Here is a 19675-nt window from a genome sequence, read left to right on the forward strand (position 1 = left end):
TCGAGGAGGTCAGGGCAATGACCAGAGCCTGCCGCATCTGTGCGGAATGCAAGCCTCGTTTCTACAGGCCTGACCGTGCACACCTTATCAAAGCCACACGGCCATTCGAGCGCCTAAGTCTGGAATTCAAGGGACCCCTTCCCTCTGCCAACCGTAACGTATACTTCCTCAATATCATCGATGAATATTCCCGCTTCCCCTTCGCCATTCCCTACCCAGACATGACCAGTGCCACGGTCATCAAGTGTCTCGGTAATCTATTCTGCATTTTTGGCATGCCGAACTACATACACAGCGATAGGGGGACGTCATTTATGAGTGACGAACTGCGCCAGTTCTTGCTCTCAAAGGGGATAGCCACTAGCAGAACCATTAGCTACAACCCCCGGGGTAATGGGCAAGTGGAAAGGGAGAATGCTACTGTTTGGAAGGCTGTCACGTTAGCCTTAGTCAAAAGGCCTTCCGACCTCCCGCTGGCAGGAAGTCCTCCCAGACGTGCTCCACTCCATAAGGTCTCGGTTATGTACAGCCACTAACGCTACCCCTCACGCAAAGATGTTAGTTTTCCCCCGGAATCTACCTCGGGCATATCTCTACCCACGTGGCTGATGTCTCCGGGGACAGTAATATTGTGGAAGCACGAGAGAGAGGCCATAAAACAGACCCCCTTGTGGAAAAGGTACAGCTCCTCCATGCAAACCCTCAGTACGCCTATATCGAATACTCTGACGGGAGAGAGGACACTGTTTCCATAAAAGACCTCGCTCCCTCGGGGAGCGGAGAGAACGATGAGAGACTACCCGAGGAAGACCTACACCAAAAAGAGACAGGACGCCCAGAGGTATCAATATCCAACTTTAACATGGAGAATACTGCGGAGGCCCGGACAGCGGAGGAACCAGAATCCACTCCCCTAGAGGCACGCCAACCGGCTTTGCGCCGATCACCGAGAGCCGCAAAACCTCCTGACAGACTCACTTATACCAACTTTTAAGAAACATCACCCCGATGGACTAAATCTAAAGAAGGGGTGAATGTAATGAAATGTGTTTGGCTTGCCTGTATTCGTTTTGCACTCATGTATATTACCCTCCCCCACACAGTGTATCGTTCCACTTCCTCTTTCCTGACTAACCTGGAATGTTCCAGGTCTTGGCTCTTGGCTCCGCCCCTGACTTCTCTTACATAAAGATCCCAGGATCTGTATGACTCATTCCTGCGAGCCAGTCAGTGTGTTGAGATGTTAGCTCTGATCTTAGTGATTAAAAGCCAACTTGTTAAAGTCTAAAACTTCTAGTTTTGTGGTTATTGAAGGCACATCAACTTCCCCTTCATAAAACCATGCTGACTCTGTCCTATTAAATTATGTTTATCCAAATGCTCTGTTACAGTTTCCTTAATAATGGACTCCAACATTTTGCCAACCACAGATGTTAGGCTAACTGGTCTATAGTTTCCAGCTTTTTGGTCTACTTCCCTTCTTAAATAAGGGTGTTACATTAGCAGTTTTCCAATCTGCCAGGACCTTTCCTGAGTCCAGGGAGTTCTGGAAAATAATCACCAATGCATCCACAATCCCTACCGCCACTTCTCTCAAAACCCTAGGATGTAGGCCATCAGGTCCAGGGGATTTATCCGCCTTAAGTCCCATTATTTTACTGAGTATCATCTCCTTAGTGATTTTAATCGTGTTTAGCTCCTCTCTCCCCCCTCATGGCCCCCTGTTTGTCCAGTGTTGGGATATTTTTAGTGTCCTCCACCATAAAGACTGATACAAAATATTTGTTCAGCATCTTTGCCATCTCCATGTTCCCCACCAGTAGTGTCCCGGTCCCATCCTCTAAGGGACCAACGTTCACTTTAGCCACCTTGTTCCTTTAAAAAAAAAAAAATATATATATATCCGTAGAATCTCTTGCTATCTGTTTTTATATTTGTTGCTAGTTTACTTTCATAATCTATCTTCCCTTTTGTAATTAATCTTTTAGTTATTGTTTGCTGGCTTTTAAATGCTTCCCAATCTTCTATCCTCCCACTAGATTTGGCTACTTGATATGCCCTTGTTTTCAGTTGGATACTATCCTTTATTACTTTACTAAGCCACAGATGGCTGTCTTTTCTTTTACTCCCTTTTTCCTCAGTGGAATATATTTAGCTTGAAAGATGTGAAATATCTCCTTGAATGTAGACCACTGCTCTTGTACCGTCTTACACTTGAATCTGTTTTCCCAGTCCACTTTAGTCAATTCTACTCTCATACCTTCATAGTCTCCTTTATTTAAGCTCAGTATGCTGGTTTGAGATCCAACTCACCCTCAAACAGAATTTGGAATTCAACCATATTATGGTCACTCATTCCAAGGGAATCCTTTACGAGGACATTTTTATTAATCCGGTCTCATTACACAACACCAGATCTAAGATTGCCTACCCCCTGGTTGGTTCAGTTACATACAGCTCAAGGAACCCATCCCAAATACTCTCGATGAACTCTTCCTCAAGGCTGCCATGCCCAATTTGATTAGTCCAGCCCATATGAAAGTTAAAATCCCCCATGATTATAGCTGTTCCCTTATTACAAGCCCCAACTATTTCCTGATTTATAATCCGACCCAGAGAGTTACAACTGTTAGGAGGCCTATAGACTACGCCCACTAGTGACTTCCCCCCCCCTTCTTATTCCTCATCTCCACCCAAACTATTTCACTACCCTGATCCTTTGACCCAATATCATTTCTGACTATTGCAGTGATTCCATCCTTGATTAACATAGCAACCCCACCTCCCTTTCCTTCCTGTCTGTCCTTCCTAATTGTCAAATACCCTTGTATGTTTAGTTCCCAGTCATGATTATCTTGCAGCTATGTTTCCGTAATGGCCACCAGATCATACCCATGTGTAGTTATTTGTACCGTCAACTCAGCTCAATTTTGTTACGAATGCTGCGTGCATTCAGATAAAGAACTTTAATATCTTTTGGCAATTTATTCCTGCTTTTACTACTTTACCTTTATTATACATTCTGTCCCTTCCTGACACGCTCTGGTTTTTAATTCCCCCACTGCTACCTTGCTCTATTGCCTTCTCTGCTGTCATTTTTCGCTCTTCAATCCTCCCCACCCCCCCTAATTAGTTTAAAGCCCGCTCTACAGCCCTAGTTATTCGATTCGCCAGCACTCTCGTCCCAGCACTGGCCAAGTGAAGTGCATCCCAACAGAACAGCTCTCTCCTGTCCCAGTACTGATGCCAGTGTCCAAGGAAGCAAAACCCATTTCTCCCACACCAGGCTTTGGAGCCACGTATTTAACTAATTTTATTTACCCTAGCCAAATTTGCATGTGGCTCAGGTAGTAATCCAGAGATTATTACCCTTGTGGTTCTGCTTTTTAATTTGACCCCTAGCTGCTCAAACTCACTCAGCAGAACCTCTCATCTGAAAAGGGCATTTGTCACCTGCTGGATGCAGCAATGTACCGCGAACTGGGAGATATTGGCAATGTCCCCAATAGCAGATTGGAAGGAGCCAGTGACATAGAAGTTGAGCCACCATCACCTTCACTGCCACCGACAGACATCCTGCTCCTCATCTGTGGCTGCAGATCTCTGCGAAGCAGGTGGCAGATCTCAGTGACCACCTCCCTTCTGCATCACAGCCTCCGAACACACTACTCCTCAGACATGTCCAGATATGAGAACTGCTGGCGGTATAGCCTGGGTAGGCAAGGCCTCCTGTGCCAACACCTGTTGGCCCTTCTGTCTGGCCACGATTGGCACTCACGGCATCGGAGTCGTTTGAATGCAATGCAGAAAGCCAACGTTTCCACCCATTGCAGCCCCTATTAGATGTGGCGACTATAGGCTGTGGCACTGAAAGTTAAATCCAAGTACAAAGCTCTGGCCTGAAGCCAGAAGTACCTGTGCGAGCACTGAGTCAAAGCAGAAAGCTCTCCCCCAGAAGGATTGGCACAAAATGGCTGCCACTTATAATACAGGAAGAGTACCACTTAAATAGCACCCCCCGCAGCAACTGGGAACCGTTCCCCCTACCAGTCGCTGGGGGCGCCAGGCGCACAGAGGGGGTGCCACTGAAGTTCCAGATCAGGGTGCCCCAAGGGCGTTGCACCATGAAATGACTTCAGGATCTGTGCGCGCTTCTGAGTGGGCACTGCAGTTTTGTGCTGCCGCTAAATCTTGACTGAAGTTCGAGAGGCGCAGATCGCGCCATGCCTGGGTGCTAGCTGCTTCGCGCCCCACTTCTCCGGCACTAACAACTGAATTTCTAATCAATGTTTCCACTGCCGCTTTAGTGAGGCCCAACCCAACCATTTATTGTAGTTTACCTGTAGAGAATGCCAGTCACATGTACCTACATCACCCCTGACCAGTGAAACAATGGGAGCCTGGAGACCTGTATCTCTGCCAGGCTCCAGTCACAGATCCAGTAATCTCCAAGCATCTGGAGTTCAAATCTAAGTGTGATGGAATACTCTCCACTTGCCTGGATGAGTACAGATCCAACACCACTTGAAGCGCTACTCCATCCAGGACAAAGCAGCCCGCTTGATTGGCACCCCATCCACCATCTTACACAGTCACTGCCCCACCGGTGCACTGTGGACCATCTACAAGATGCACTGCAGCAACTCGCCAAGGCTGCTCCAGCAGCACCTCCCAAACCGGTGACCTCTTCCACCTAGAATGACAAGGGCAGCAAGTGCATGGGAACACCACCACCTACAAATCACACAACATCCTGACTTGGTAATATCGCCATTCCTTCATCACTGGGTCAAAATCCTGAAACTCCCTCCCTAACAGCACTGGGAGTGTATCTTCACCACAGACTGCAGCAGTTCAAGAAGGCACCTCACCACCACCACCACAAGGGCAATAAACGCTGCCGTGGCAGTGACACTCACATCCCAGGAACGAATAGAAAACTGCTCTGGAACTCAAATTTGGCTGATTTTTTTTGGGCAGGCACAATTGTTAAGGCAGCTGAGAGAAGCGGCCCAATAGATTCTCAAAACAGGCTACAAATTAACACAAGGACAGTAAAATCCAGCCAGAATTTGGAATATAACGAGATCAGGTTTCATGTATAACAGGGGTTTATTATCCAACAGACACATCTACAGTTCCATGGAGCTGCACTCGGAGCCCACCCTGCGGCGATGGTCCATTTTCCACATGGCAACAGTCCCAACCAACAGGGCCACGGAGAGCAGAGCTACCCCAACCGCGACTCCAGGAACAACACGGGAGGGGGAATCAGCAGCAGCATCTGTGGGGAGAAGGGAGGGTTAGATGGGCACCAGTTACTCCATCACTAGACAGCGGCAGGGCCTCCTTTACCTTTCTCTTCCTGGTGGATGCCAGCAGCCAATCGCTCCTCATCTTCCAGGAAAATGATGGCTCCATCAGCAGTCACCAGGGACCCAGCCCGAACATCGGCGCTTCTTCGCCTCTCTGGGGGAGACAAGAGACAGAGACAAGAGTTCAAGGTGGGCGATTCAATGTGCAGCTGTCTGAAGCCCCAAATCAGGTGGTCAATCCGATGGCCCAATACAAAAACCCTCGGGCAGTGAGCACCGGAGTGAGATTGGACTAGTTAAATACGGTTCCCTCACTGTCAGACTAAGATTCACTCCCTATTCTCAGAAAGACCCGCTTCAACCCAGCAAAGTTTGCAGTCGTTGACGGGTCCAATGGCCAGTCTGGTCTCCTGGGGGCGGGGGAGGGAAAGAGACCCGTTTTGAAGCACTAGTTACGACCAGCGGCTACACTGGACATACACACATTGCCCAGGTCTCCCCCAGATATCGGTTCGATGCCACCCTGGAACTCCCGGTGACAGCAGGATGCTAGATCAATGTTCAAGGCCAGAGGTGGGTTCCATTCAGAACCAGTGCAAGATGTGCTCAGAGCCGCTGAGCCAGATTGCTATTCTGCAATAGACTAACTGGGATAGAGTTGAGCGGGCAGATTGAGGACACTGCTCCTGTGCCCAGTGTTGGGCCCTTGCTGAGTGAGGCCAGTGTCCAGATGCCCCACACCCACCCCTCCCCATCAGGGTTCAGTTTCTAGTCAGATCCCAGCTACTTACTGGGGCTGCAGGGAGCCGTGCAGTTCTCTCGGGTGGAAGGGAAGCAAACCTCAGCACTGCAGTGGAAGTGAACCTGAAAAGAGACAGTGCGGTCTGGTCAGTGCCACAGATCCCAGTCAGGAGATTCATGCTTCTACAGTCAAAGGGTCAACAGGGGCCTCCTCACTGTGAGCAAGACCCAGGGAACAAGTTCAACCAAGAGAAAGACTGAAGGAAACTCACCTCCCCGCTCAGAGCCCGGCCCGAAACTCGGTCCCAGAAAGCGAAAGTGCTGACTACAAACCGATTATGGTGAGTTGGGAACGGCAAATGGGAAGCGGCGTCTACCGGGAGGAGGCGGGTTTTGTAATTGTCTCCAGTAAAGGGGCACCTGGAACAGAGAAAGAGCGGGTTATATGGAGAGGGCACCTGGAACTCCCAACTACAGAGTTACAGCGGCACATCAAAGCAAAGTCCCGAGATTAGACTAGGGAAAGAAACCAGTCCATTCAAGTCACCAATCGTCAACCTGGAGCTCAGATTGGTTTGATTATTGGCCGTTACATAGATACATAGAAGATAGGAGCAGGAGTAGGCCATTCGGCCCTTCGTGCCTGCTCCGCCATTCGATGAGATCATGGCTGATCCTTTAATTCAGTATCCCGTCCCCGCCTTCTCTCCATAACCCTTAACCCCTTTTGCCCGTAGAAATATATCTAATTCCCTCTTAAATATATTTAATGAGCTGGCGTACACTGCCCTCTGTGGCAATGAGTTCCACAGGTTCACCACTCTCTGAGTGAAGAAATTCCCCCTCATCTCTGTCCTAAATGGTTTAGCCCTTATCCTTAAATTATGTCCTCTAGTTCTGTTCTCACCCGCCAAGGGAAACATTCCTTCTGCATCCAGTCTGTCTAGACCTGTCAGAATTTTATACACTTCTATGAGGTCCCCTCTCAATCTTCTAAACTCCAGTGTGTACATCCCTAAACTACATAGTCTCTCCTCATAGGTCATTCCCGCCATTCCTGGTATCAGCCTGGTGAATCGCCGCTGCACCCCCTCCATGGCAAGAACATCCTTCCTCAGATGAGGCGACCAAAACTGTACACAGTACTCGAGGTGTGGTCTCACCAGTGCCCTGTACAGCTGCAGCAAGGTATCCCTGTTCCTGTATTCTAACCCTTTTGCTATGAAGGCCAGCATACCGTTTGCCTTCTTGACCGCCTGTTGCACCTGCATGCTCGCCTTCAGTGACTGGTGTACAAGAACACCCAGGTCTCTCTGTACTTCCCCCTCTCCCAATCTATTGCCATTTAAATAATAATTTGCCCTCCCGTTCCTGCACCCAAGGTGGATAACTTCGCACTTGTCCACATTATAGTGCATCTGCCATTTATCCGCCCAATCGCCCAGTCTGTCCAAATCGCTCTGGAGCTTCCTGGTCTCTTCCTCTGAGCCCACCCCCCCTCCTAGTTTAGTGTCGTCTGCAAATTTGGAAATGCTGCATCCGACTCCCTGATCCAGGTCATTAATGTAAATTGTGAACAACTGGGGGCCCAGGACAGATCCCTGTGGTACCCCACTTGTTACTGCCTGCCATTCAGAAAATGAGCCGTTTATTCCAACTCTCTGTTTTCTATCTGACAGCCAGTTCCCTATCCACGCCAAAACTTTCCCCTTTATCCCATGAGCCTCAATTTTCCATGCTAATCTTTTATGTGGGACCTTATCGAAGGCCTTTTGGAAGTCCAGGTACACCACATCTACTGGCTCTCCCCCATCTATTCTACCAGTTACTCCCTCAAAAAATTCCAATAGATTAGTCAAGCACGATTTACCCTTTGTAAATCCATGTTGACTCTGTCCTATCCTGTCCCCATTTGCTAAGTGCTCCGCTATTTCATCCTTAATGATGGACTCCAGCATTTTGCCCACAACTGATGTAAGGCTTACAGGTCTGTAATTACCTGCTTTTTCCCTACCCCCCTTTTTGAATAGTGGGGTAACGTTAGCTACCCTCCAATCCATCGGCACTGTTCCCGAGTCTAATGAATTCTGAAAAATCATCCTTAGTGCATCCGCTATCTCTAGGGCCACCTCCTTCAGTACCCTAGGATGCATGTTATCAGGCCCTGGGGATTTGTCCACCTTCAATCCCTTTAGCTTCCTTAACACCATATCCTTAGAGATATTGATTTGCGTCAGTTCCTCCTTTGCCAATGTCCCTATTTTTCCCGATATCCCAGGGAGGTTTTTTGTGTCTTCCTTCGTAAAGACTGACCCAAAGTATGTATTTAGTTGATCTGCCATTTCCTTATTTCCCATTATATATTCCCCCGTTCCTTAAGAACATAAGAAATAGGAGTAGGCCAATCGGCCCCTCGAGCCTGCTCCACCATTCAATAAGATCATGGCTGATCTGATCCTAACCTCAAATCTTCTATCACTCTGCATCCACCCGAACCCATGTGATCTCCCGGGAGAGGCGAACAACCAGATAAAGACCCAATGGCCAATTTGGGAGAAAAAAATCTGGGAAATTCCTCTCCGACCCATCTAGGCGATCGAAATTCTTCCAGGAGATCACTCTGTCCCTATATTTTCTACAGTACTTACCTTCTGTAAAGGCGATCTCCACCCCAGCCAGGAACAGGAATAAAACCATCTCCTGAAATCTAACACAGAATTAGAACATAGTAGGAGCAGAACAAGGCTACACGGCCCCTGGGCCCACTCCGCTACCCACAGGGCCATGACCATTCCGAACCTAGACTCATGTCCAATTTCCTGCCCGCTCCCCGTAACCCTTAATTCCCTTTACTTCTAGGAAACTATCTATTTCTGTTTTAAATTTATTTAATGATGCAGCTTCCACAGCTTTCTGGGGCAGCAAATTCCACAAACCTACCACCCTCTGAGTGAAGAAGTTTCTCCTCATCTCAGTTTTGAATGAGCAGCCCCTTATTTTAAGATTATGCCCCCTAGTTCGAGTTTCACCCATCATTGGGAACATCCTCACCGCATCCACCCGATCAAGCCCCTTCACAATCTTATATGTTTCAATAAGATCGCCTCTCATTCTTCTGAACTCCAATGAGTAGAGTCCCAATCTACTCAACCTCTCCTCATATGTCCATCCCCTCATCCCCGGGATTAACCGAGTGAACCGAGTCCATGTCGCCCCCCCTCCCCAACCTGCCCCAAGGTCCCTCACTCGCTGCCTTACCTGCCCACCAGGAGGTCCCATCGGAGCCCCGAATGCGGCTCGGGGGTGGAGGTCGCCCAGCAGTCATTGAGCACCAGCACAAGGGACGGATCGTTCCGGTTCAGGACTCGAACCTCCACAAACACGGGGTCCCGGAGCACACTCAGGATCGGGTAGTCACTGGCCACGTACCAGCTCCGGTAGCCACCATCTGCAAAGAGAAAGATGAAGGACGGCCACTATTTGGAGAGAGAGAGCGCCTGAAGTTGGACACTAACCATCAGCAGCACTCGCTACCTCTCGCTATTCTCAGCTCCAGAACCAGGATCCCGGCCTCAGTGGCAGGCAGTGGCGGAGAAAGGCTGTAAACTCGGGGCTTCACCTGCAGTTCAGACTCCTGGCTCCCCTTGTAACTGCACTGGACATGGAGCCTGCAAGAGAACGGACACGGCTGGAGAATTCAGCTCCTCACCTTCTCTACCCGCTCCATGTGCTCCCAGTCTCACCTGAAGGGGCTGTCCCGGGTCACCGATCCCAAAGCTCCATCCAAGATCTCAAACTGACCCAACACATCCGTTTCATAGACGGCGTTCACCCCGTCCAGCTACAAGAGACAGAAGACCATCATTACAGAGGACCAGGAGTAGACCGATTGCAGAGAAATTGAGCAAGTCTGCCATTGCCTGATCACATGTAGCGTCTTTAAGGGCCCCCATTGCCCTTTAGACCCCCTCTTTCCCACCCGACTGACAGCCATTGATGGGGCTCCCAGCCCACAATACCTACCCGCTGAGTAGTGCCACACTCAGTGACTGCGAACTGAAAGAGCACAGTGTCTGCAGAGGCCACGGTCGGACTGCACTCCGCTCCGTGTCCATCCTTCAGATGGACCGTTGTCAGGTCTACAGGAGGCAGCGTCAAATCCTTGGAGATGGCGATCAGGACCCGCCCATCCTTGGTGCACACTGCAAGAGAGTCAATGAAAGGCGGTTAGTTGCTGCACGGGGAATGGCAAGGGAACCGTTACCGGGAGGGGGAGAAACTCCGCCCAGCTCAGCACCAGCTTCTAGTTTCCTTCTCTCCCCGTCCACTCCCCAATTCTCCATCTAATGGAGACGGGTTCACCAACTCCATCCCTACTGGACTGGTTACACTCAAGACCGGCATCATATCCACAGCCTGTCCGGTCAGTGCCAGCCAGGGACTGATCTTCACTCTGCCCTCCTATCCTGGGGCGCAATTCAACCATCAGAAGTCCCAAGTCGCATAGAGAAGGAAGGAGAGATCCTGGGTCAGGATCTCAATGATCAGACTTTCAAACTGTAGAATTGAACAGTTCGTAAACCCGCCAGCACCCGGACTGGAGAGGTTGGAGACTCCAGCTGATGTTTCAGGACAGGAGGAGAGAGAGGATACTGTCCAGGGAATCCCCAGTGCAGTTAGATGGCGGCTGGTCCTGGGAAGCCCTGGCCCAGAATATAGGCGAGCCGAGAATACACCCACCTGGCAGATTGTGGAGTGAATAGAAACACGGCGGCACATCCCGGCTCCCGGCATCAAAGCAGCAGCCTCTCCGCACACACTCACTGCCTTCAATTCCCCCAAACCCGCAGTCTTGGCGGAATTTGGGAGACAGCCAACATTGATCGGCGGGGAGAAGGAGAGAGGGCGGCTGAGATGAACAGATTGTAAGAAAGAACAAGCCCAGAACCCGCAGCCCCTCCATTCTAACAAGCGAGGCTCCCAGGTAAGTGAGGCTGTAGAGCCAACTCCCCCTTTTTATCCCCTGTTTAACCCGCAGTAAATGAATGGTCTGATTGTCCCACGGGCTCCCCATGTGAACCCGCATTCCCACGGGGCACACGGAGATATTGGGGCCTTGTGTTTTCTGCTCCTTGAGTGGAGGGAACTGTGTTTTAACAAAATATAGATGTGTATTTATTTGAAGTTGTAAAGTATGATTAAATTTACATCGGTTGAACACAATGTCTGTTCTTTAAGAGTCTGTACATGTTTATTTCCTTATATTCTGTTTCAGTTCATCAATAAAGAAACGCTGAACGTGTCTCGTTCCCATAGACCCAGATTGTCCATGTTTATACCGAGTGTGAGAGGTTGCAGCCTCTCTTCCATTATTTGAAGGGGCTGATCCTCGATTTTTGGCTGCACTTCAGTCCCACTCTCCTGATCTACGGCCACCCGGTGCGGAGGGGAGCGGGCAGGTCGGGGACCTCCTTGTGGGACTGCTCCTGGGCCTGGCCAAAGTGCCCATTAACTGTTCCAGGCAGCGGGCGGTCCAGGGGGTCATTCGGCCCACCTCTCTTCCGCGGCCACGTTCACCCCTGGGTGGCCCTGGAGATGGAGCACGCGGTGTCTGCCGGCACGCTCGAGGCATTCCGCGACCGGTGGGCACCGCAGGGACTGGAGTGCTGCATCACCATAAGGAACAGTACTTTAATTTAATTTGTTCAATTTCCTTTTAACCTTTTTTAAAGTTACAGCACATGGTCATATAATCATGGAATCATAGAATGGTTACAGCAGGGAAAGAGGCCATTCGGCCCGTCGAGCCCGTGCCGGCTCTCTGCAAGAGCACTTCAGCCACTCCCACTCCCCCGCCCTTTCCCCGTAGCCCTGCACATTTCTTCCCTTCAGATACTTATCCAACTCCCTTTTCAAAGCTGTGATTGAATTTGCCTCCACCGCCCTTTCAGGAAGAACATTCCAAATCCTAACCACTCGCTGCGTAAAAAAGTCTTTCTTTCGTGGCCTTTGGTTCTTTTGCCAATCACCTTAAATCTCTGTCCTCCGGTTCTCCACCCTTCTGCCAATGGGAACAGTTTCTCTCTATCTACTCTGTCCACACCCCTCATGGATTTGAACACCTCTATCAAATCTCCTCTCAATTTTCTCTGCTCCAAGGAGAACAACACCAGCTTCTTCAGTCTTTCAACATAACTGTACTCCAGACTGGGGAATGAGGTTGGTCAGGTGGAGCAAGTTTCAATAGGTGAACATTTAGGGAACAGTAATCATAGTATCATAATGTTTTGGTTAGCTATGAAAAAGGACAGGGAGCAATCTAGAGTAAAAATGTTTAACAGGGGGAAATGCAATTTCAGTGTGATGGCCCGGGTAAACTGGAATCAAAGATTGGCAGGCAAAACTGTAATGAACAATAGGCTGCCTTTAAAGAGGAAATAGTTCAGGTGCAGTTGAGGTACATTCCAACGAGGGGGAAAGGCAGGGCAACTAAAGTCAGGGCTCGCTGGATGATGAAAGAGATAGAGAATATGATGAAGCAGAAAAGAGCGCGTATGACAGATGTCAAGTTGCAAATGCATCTGAGAATCAGGCTACATATAGAAAGGTCAGAGGAGAAGTGAAAAATCAAATAAGACGGGCAAAGAGAGGGTATGAGAATAGAATTGCAGCCAACATAAAAGGTAATCCAAAAGTCTTCTATAGGCATATAAATAGTAAAAGGGTAGTAAGAGGAGGGGCGGGGTCGATTAGGGACCAAAAAGGAGACCTATTCATGGAGGCAGAGGGTATGGCTGAGGTACTAAATGAGTATTTTGCATCAGTCTTCACCAAGGAAGAGGATGCTGCCATAGACATAGTAAAGGAGGCGGTAGTGGAGATACTTGATAGGATAAAAATTGATAAAAAGAGGTATTAGGAAGGCTGGCTGTATTTAAAGTACATAAATCACCAGGAGCGGATGGGATGCATCCTACGATGCTGCGGGAATTTAGGGAAGAAATCGCGGTGACACTGGCCATAATCTTCCAATCCTCCTTAGATACAGGGGTGGTGCCAGAGGACTGGAGAACTGCAAATATTATTCCCTTGTTCAAAAAAGTGTGTAAAGATAAACCCAGCAACTACAGGCCATTCAGTTTGACCTCGGTAGTGGGGAAGCTTTTAGAAACAGTAATCAGGGACAAAATTAACAGTCGCTTGGAAAGTGTGGTTTAATTAAGGAAAGCCAGCACGGATTTGTTAAAGGCAAATCGTGTTTAACTAACTTGTTTGAGTTTTTTGATGAGGTAACAGGGAGGATTGATGAGGATAATGCAGTTGACGTAGTGAACATGGATTTCAAAAAGGTGTTCGACAAAGTGCCACATAATATGCTTGCCAGCAAAGTTGAAGCCCATGGAATAAAAGGGACAGTGGACATGGATACGGAATTGACTGAGTGACAGGAAACAGAGAGTAGTGGTGAACGGTTGTTTTTTGGACTGGAGCAAGGTATACAGTGGTGTTCCTAAGGGGTCGGTTCTAGGACCACTGCTTTTCTTGATACATATTAATGACTTGGACATGGGTGTACAGGGCACAATTTCAAAATTTGTAGATGAGACAAAACTTGGAAGTATAGTGAACAGTGAGGAGGAGAGTGACAGAAGTCAGGAAGACATAGACAGGCAGGTGAAATGGGCGGACACGTGACAGATGAAATTTAGCACGGAAAATTGTGAAGTGATAGGTTTTGGTAGAAAGAATGAGAGGACACATAATCTAAATGGTCCAATCCTGAAGTGGGTGCAGGAACAGAGCGACCTGGGGGTATGTGTGCACAAATCATTGAAGGTGGAAGGACAGGTTGAGAAAGCAGTTAAAAAGGCTTACGGGATTCTGGGCTTCATAAATAGAAGTATAGAGTACAAAAGTGTGGAAATTGTAGTTGACTTTAAATTGACAATTGCCAGTAATAAGAAGAGTCAGCTCCACAAGTGTCCCTCTTAAGGAGGCAGCACCAATAGAATTTAGACACCAAGACCTAGAAATTCAGTATAGCCACATTTGGGGCGCTACAGCATGGCGTTCGCTAACTTTTGCGCCCGGCGCAACTTAGCACCACCTTCGCCGATATTCAGTTGCATCGCCCCAAGAGGTTACTGCTGCGCTAAAGCAGGCGATGCACGACTATCATTAGGCGCTAAGCCGGCGATCCAGGGTGCAAACACCGAGGGCGGGCGCAGCGCAGGTGCGGCGAGTTGCTCATTGAGGGCAGACAGTCAGGCGCCGGTCAGCACTTAAAGGGGGAGGGTGGACTTGCTTGGCTGCCACACCCTGCACGCTGCAGCCCTAAGGCAAGGCCTGAACACTGCTTCTGGAACAGCTCCATGCCCAGGAGAATGGAGAAGGCCAGGGAGAGAGTGCAGCTCTTCGGCGAGGGTGACCTGAGGGTGCTGGTTGGTGCAGTGGACCACAGGCGCCATATCCTCTTCCCTGAGGGTGGCAGGAGGCCGCTGCCCGCCGAATATCGGAAAGCATGGAGGGATGTGGCAAACAAGGTCATGTCCAACAGCGTGGTTGGCAGGACACCAACCCAGTGCTGGAAAAATTTCAACGTCCTCACTCGCGTTGTCAGGGTGAGTACCCTTTCCAGTATCCTCCTCATCCCTGCATGTGCACCTCACTTTATAGCCAAACGAGTCTGAAAGCTCTAATGGCCAGCCCTCATCCAGCAGCTATGGGACTGTCATGAAAAGCACTTGCACATTCAGGACTTTAGACACTGTCAGGGCTATTCGACCATGGGAGGCAGTGCGGGCAATATCAGGGCTTGACACTGTACTTAGAGGCGGTCCTTTCTCTTGCAGTCCAAGCTGGCGCATAACAGAAGACAGCAGCGACAGACCGGGGGAGGCCGTCCTGACCTGAAACAGGTGAGCGACCTCGAGCAGAGAGTGGAGCAGATCATGGCAGGCCGGCTGAGTGGCCCCGTCGCCACTGGAGATGCTGACCCTGTTCTGGGCACCAATGGTAAGGTCATCACCTTTTTGACCTCTCCCTTTCCACTTGCACCTCACACCAGCATCCTTTGCCACTATCGAACCAATGCAGTGCACAGCAGCACTCATGCCTCCCTCGCTGCCGCCCTGTCCTCACAATAAAGCAACTCTTGTGCCTCCCTGCTTTCAGATGGTGGCTCACCAGGTGAGAAGGCGGCCCCTCAAGCTGACACTGTGTCTGAGTCAGACATAGAGGAGGAGGAAGAGGTGATTGGGCAAAAGCATGGCAGATGCAGTATAATGTGGATAAATGCGAGGTTATCCACTTTGGTGGCAAAAACAGGAAGGCAGATTATTATCTGAACGGCAATAGATTGGGAGAAGGGGAAGTGCAATGAGACCTGGGTGTCCTTGTGCACCAGTTGCTGAAGGTAAGCATGCAGGTGCAGCAGACGGTTAAGAAGGCAAATGGTATGTTGGCCTTCATAGTGAGAGGGTTCGAGTACAGGAACAAGGATGTCTTGCTGCAGTTGTACAGGGCCTTGGTGAGACCACACCTTGAGTATTGTGTGCAGTTTTGGTCGCCTTATCTGAGGGAGGATGTTCTTGCCATGGAGGGAGTGCAGTGAATATTCACCAGACTGATACCTGGGATGGCAGGAATGACATATGAGGAGAGATTGGGTCGATTGGGCTTATACTCGCTGGAGTTTAGAAGAATGAGAGGGGATCTCATTGAAACTTATAAAATGATGACACGACTAGACAGACTAGATGCAGGAAGGATGTTCCCGATGGCCGGGGAGTCCAGAACCAGGGGTCTCAGTCTAAGGATAAGGGGTAAGCCATTTAGGACAGAGATGAGGAGGAATTTCGTCACCCAGAGAGTGGTGAACCTGTGGAATTCTCTACCAGAGAAGGCAGTGGAGGCCAATTCATTAAATATATTCAAGAAGGATTTAGATATATTTCTTAAGGCTAAAGGGATCACGGGATATGGGGAGAAGGAAGGGACAGGGTCACAACCTGAGAACTGTTTAAAATTAAGAATGTTTAAAACTAATATTGAAAGTAGCAAATGTAATACAAAGACTGTATAAAATTAATATTGTTTCATGGGATATGTGGAACACTCTTTGTTCCAGTCCGACTCGGGTCCCCTCCCTCACCTCTTTTTCCGGTACATTGATGACTGTATTGGTGCCGTTTCCTGCTCTCGCCCTGAACTAGACAATTTCATTCACTTTGTCCCCAATTTCCACCCTTCCCTCACCTTCACATGGTTCATCTCTGACTCTTCCCTTCCCTTCCTCGACTTCTCCATCTCCATCTCTGGGGATAGGTTATTGACCAACATTCACTATAAGCCCATTGACTCCCACAGCTACCTGGACTACACTTCCACCCACCCTGCCTCCTGTAAGGACTCTATTCCATTCTCCCAGTTTCTCCGTCTCCGCAGCATCTGCTCCGACGATGCCACCTTCCACACCAGTGCTTCCGACATGTCTTAATCTAGAGCCGTCTTTTGTCTCTTTACTGGTCCCAACACCATTTCGTCTGGTTTTAAATATCTCTTAATGTCTCTTCACTTCTCTTTTGTTCTTTATCCCCATTTCCCAGCCTCCAAACTGGCCTTTTAATTTGTTTCATTTCCTGTGTTTTTTCTGAGTCCTGTCGAAGGGTTTTGATCTGAAACGTTGACTCTGTTTCTCTCGCTATGGATGTTGCCTGGCCTGCTGAGTTTTTCCACCATTTTCTGTTGTTATTTCGGATTTCCAGCATCCGCAGTATTTTGCTATCAGAAATAAACCAGTACCGCAGCCTCTTCTACAGCAGCGCCCCTCGCAGACAGTCGCCGGTACCGCAGCCTCATCTACAGCAGCGCCCCTCGCAGACAGTCACTGGTACTGCAGCCTCATCTACAGCAGCGCCCCTCGCAGACAGTCACTGGTACTGCAGCCTCATCTACAGCAGCGCCCCTCGCAGACAGTCGCCGGTACCGCAGCCTCATCTACAGCAGCGCCCCTCGCAGACAGTCGCCGGTACCGCAGCCTCATCTACAGCAGCGCCCCTCGCAGACAGTATCCGGTACCGCAGCCTCATCTACAGCAGCGCCCCTCGCAGACAGTCGCCGGTACCGCAGCCTCATCTACAGCAGCGCCCCTCGCAGACAGTCGCCGGTACCGCAGCCTCATCTACAGCAGCGCCCCTCGCAGACAGTCGCCGAAACATAGAAGATAGGAGCAGGAGTAGGCCATTCGGCCCTTCGAGCCTTCTCCGCCATTCAATGAGATCATGGCTAATCATCCAAATTCAGTACCCAATTTCCAATTTAAATGCTTTATTGGCATGAGAGTTTACAGAGAAACATATTGCCAAAGCTAACATAGTAAAAAATTACAGTTTTCTAAATATTCTTTTGATATTTGTTGGTTAAATACAGTATTACTTATAAACAATATTAATTTTATAGTCTTTGTATTACATTTGCTACTTTCAATATTAGTTTTAAACATTCTTAATTTTAAACAGTTCTCAGGTTGTGACCCTGTCCCTTCCTTCTCCCCATATCCCGTGATCCCTTTAGCCTTAAGAAATATATCTAAATCCTTCTTGAATATATTTAATGAATTGGCCTCCACTGCCTTCTCTGGTAGAGAATTCCACAGGTTCACCACTCTCTGGGTGACGAAATTCCTCCTCATCTCTGTCCTAAATGGCTTACCCCTTATCCTTAGACTGAGACCCCTGGTTCTGGACTCCCCGGCCATCGGGAACATCCTTCCTGCATCTAGTCTGTCTAGTCGTGTCATCATTTTATAAGTTTCAATGAGATCCCCTCTCATTCTTCTAAACTCCAGCGAGTATAAGCCCAATCGACCCAATCTCTCCTCATATGTCATTCCTGCCATCCCAGGTATCAGTCTGGTGAATATTCACTGCACTCCCTCCATGGCAAGAACATCCTCCCTCAGATAAGGCGACCAAAACTGCACACAATACTCAAGGTGTGGTCTCACCAAGGCCCTGTACAACTGCAGCAAGACATCCTTGTTCCTGTACTCGAACCCTCTCACTATGAAGGCCAACATACCATTTGCCTTCTTAACCGTCTGCTGCACCTGCATGCTTACCTTCAGCAACTGGTGCACAAGGACACCCAGGTCTCATTGCACTTCCCCTTCTCCCAATCTATTGCCGTTCAGATAATAGTCTGCCTTCCTGTTTTTGCCACCAAAGTGGATAACCTCGCATTTATCCACATTATACTGCATCTGCCATGCTTTTGCCCAATCACCTCTTCCTCCTCCTCTATGTCTGACTCAGACACAGTGTCAGCTTGAGGGGCCGCCTTCTCACCTGGTGAGTCACCATCTGAAAGCAGGGAGGCACAAGAGTTGCTTTATTGTGAGGACAGGGCGGCAGCGAGGGAGGCATGAGTGCTGCTGTGCACTGCATTGGTTCGATAGTGGCAAAGGATGCTGGTGTGAGGTGCAAGTGGAAAGGGAGAGGTCAAAAAGGTGATGACCTTACCATTGGTGCCCAGAACAGGGTCAGCATCTCCAGTGGCGACGGGGCCACTCAGCCGGCCTGCCATGATCTGCTCCACTCTCTGCTCGAGGTCGCTCAGCTGTTTCAGGTCAGGACGGCCTCCCCCGGTCTGTCGCTGCTGTCTTCTGTTATGCGCCAGCTTGGACTGCAAGAGAAAGGACCGCCTCTAAGTACAGTGTCAAGCCCTGATATTGCCCGCACTGCCTCCCATGGTCGAATAGCCCTGACAGTGTCTAAAGTCCTGAATGTGCAAGTGCTTTTCATGACAGTCCCATAGCTGCTGGATGAGGGCTGGCCATTAGAGCTTTCAGACTCGTTTGGCTATAAAGTGAGGTGCACATGCAGGGATGAGGAGGATACTGGAAAGGGTACTCACCCTGACAACCCGAGTGAGGACGTTGAAATTTTTCCAGCACTGGGTTGGTGTCCTGCCAACCACGCTGTTGGACATGACCTTGTTTGCCACATCCCTCCATGCTTTCCGATATTCGGCGGGCAGCGGCCTCCTGCCACCCTCAGGGAAGAGGATATGGCGCCTGCGGTCCACTGCACCAACCAGCACCCTCAGGTCACCCGCGCCGAAGAGCTGCACTCTCTCCCTGGCCTTCTCCATTCTCCTGGGCATGGAGCTGTTCCAGAAGCAGTGTTCAGGCCTTGCCTTAGGGCTGCAGCGTGCAGGGTGTGGCAGCCAAGCAAGTCCACCCTCCCCCTTTAAGTGCTGACCGGCGCCTGACTGTCTGCCCTCAATGAGCAACTCGCCGCACCTGCGCTGCGCCCGCCCTCGGTGTTTGCGCCCTGGATCGCCGGCTTAGCGCCTAATGATAGTCGTGCATCGCCTGCTTTAGCGCAGCAGTAACCTCTTGGGGCGATGCAACTGAATATCGGCGAAGGTGGTGCTAAGTTGCGCCGGGCGCAAAAGTTAGCGAACGCCATGCTGTAGCGCCCCAAATGTGGCTATACTGAATTTCTAGGTCTTGGTGTCTAAATTCTATTGGTGCTGCCTCCTTAAGAGGGACACTTGTGGAGCTGACTCTTCTTATTACTGGCAATTGTCAATTTAAAGTCAACTACAATTTCCAC

At 49.5% G+C, this 19675-nt stretch overlaps 1 protein-coding gene across 1 annotated transcript; it reads right to left on the reverse strand.

Annotated features, from left to right (window-relative positions):
* Window positions 1-5113: 5113 nt before the first annotated feature.
* On the reverse strand, window positions 5114-11023 carry LOC147101982 (zona pellucida sperm-binding protein 4-like). The gene is made up of 9 exons (XM_085964122.1): window positions 10797-11023; window positions 10080-10258; window positions 9800-9897; window positions 9591-9724; window positions 9315-9504; window positions 6329-6476; window positions 6107-6179; window positions 5356-5469; window positions 5114-5284 (listed from the first exon to the last, which is right to left on the reverse strand). Exons 1-9 carry the CDS (start codon window positions 11017-11019, stop codon window positions 5133-5135), a joined length of 1311 nt encoding a protein of 436 aa, XP_085820248.1. The 5' UTR covers window positions 11020-11023; the 3' UTR covers window positions 5114-5132.
* Window positions 11024-19675: the final 8652 nt, after the last annotated feature.

Source organism: Somniosus microcephalus, chromosome 22 (assembly GCF_052327205.1).
Source record: "Somniosus microcephalus isolate GS21.2 chromosome 22, FLI_Smic_1.0, whole genome shotgun sequence".
NCBI lineage: Eukaryota > Metazoa > Chordata > Chondrichthyes > Squaliformes > Somniosidae > Somniosus > Somniosus microcephalus.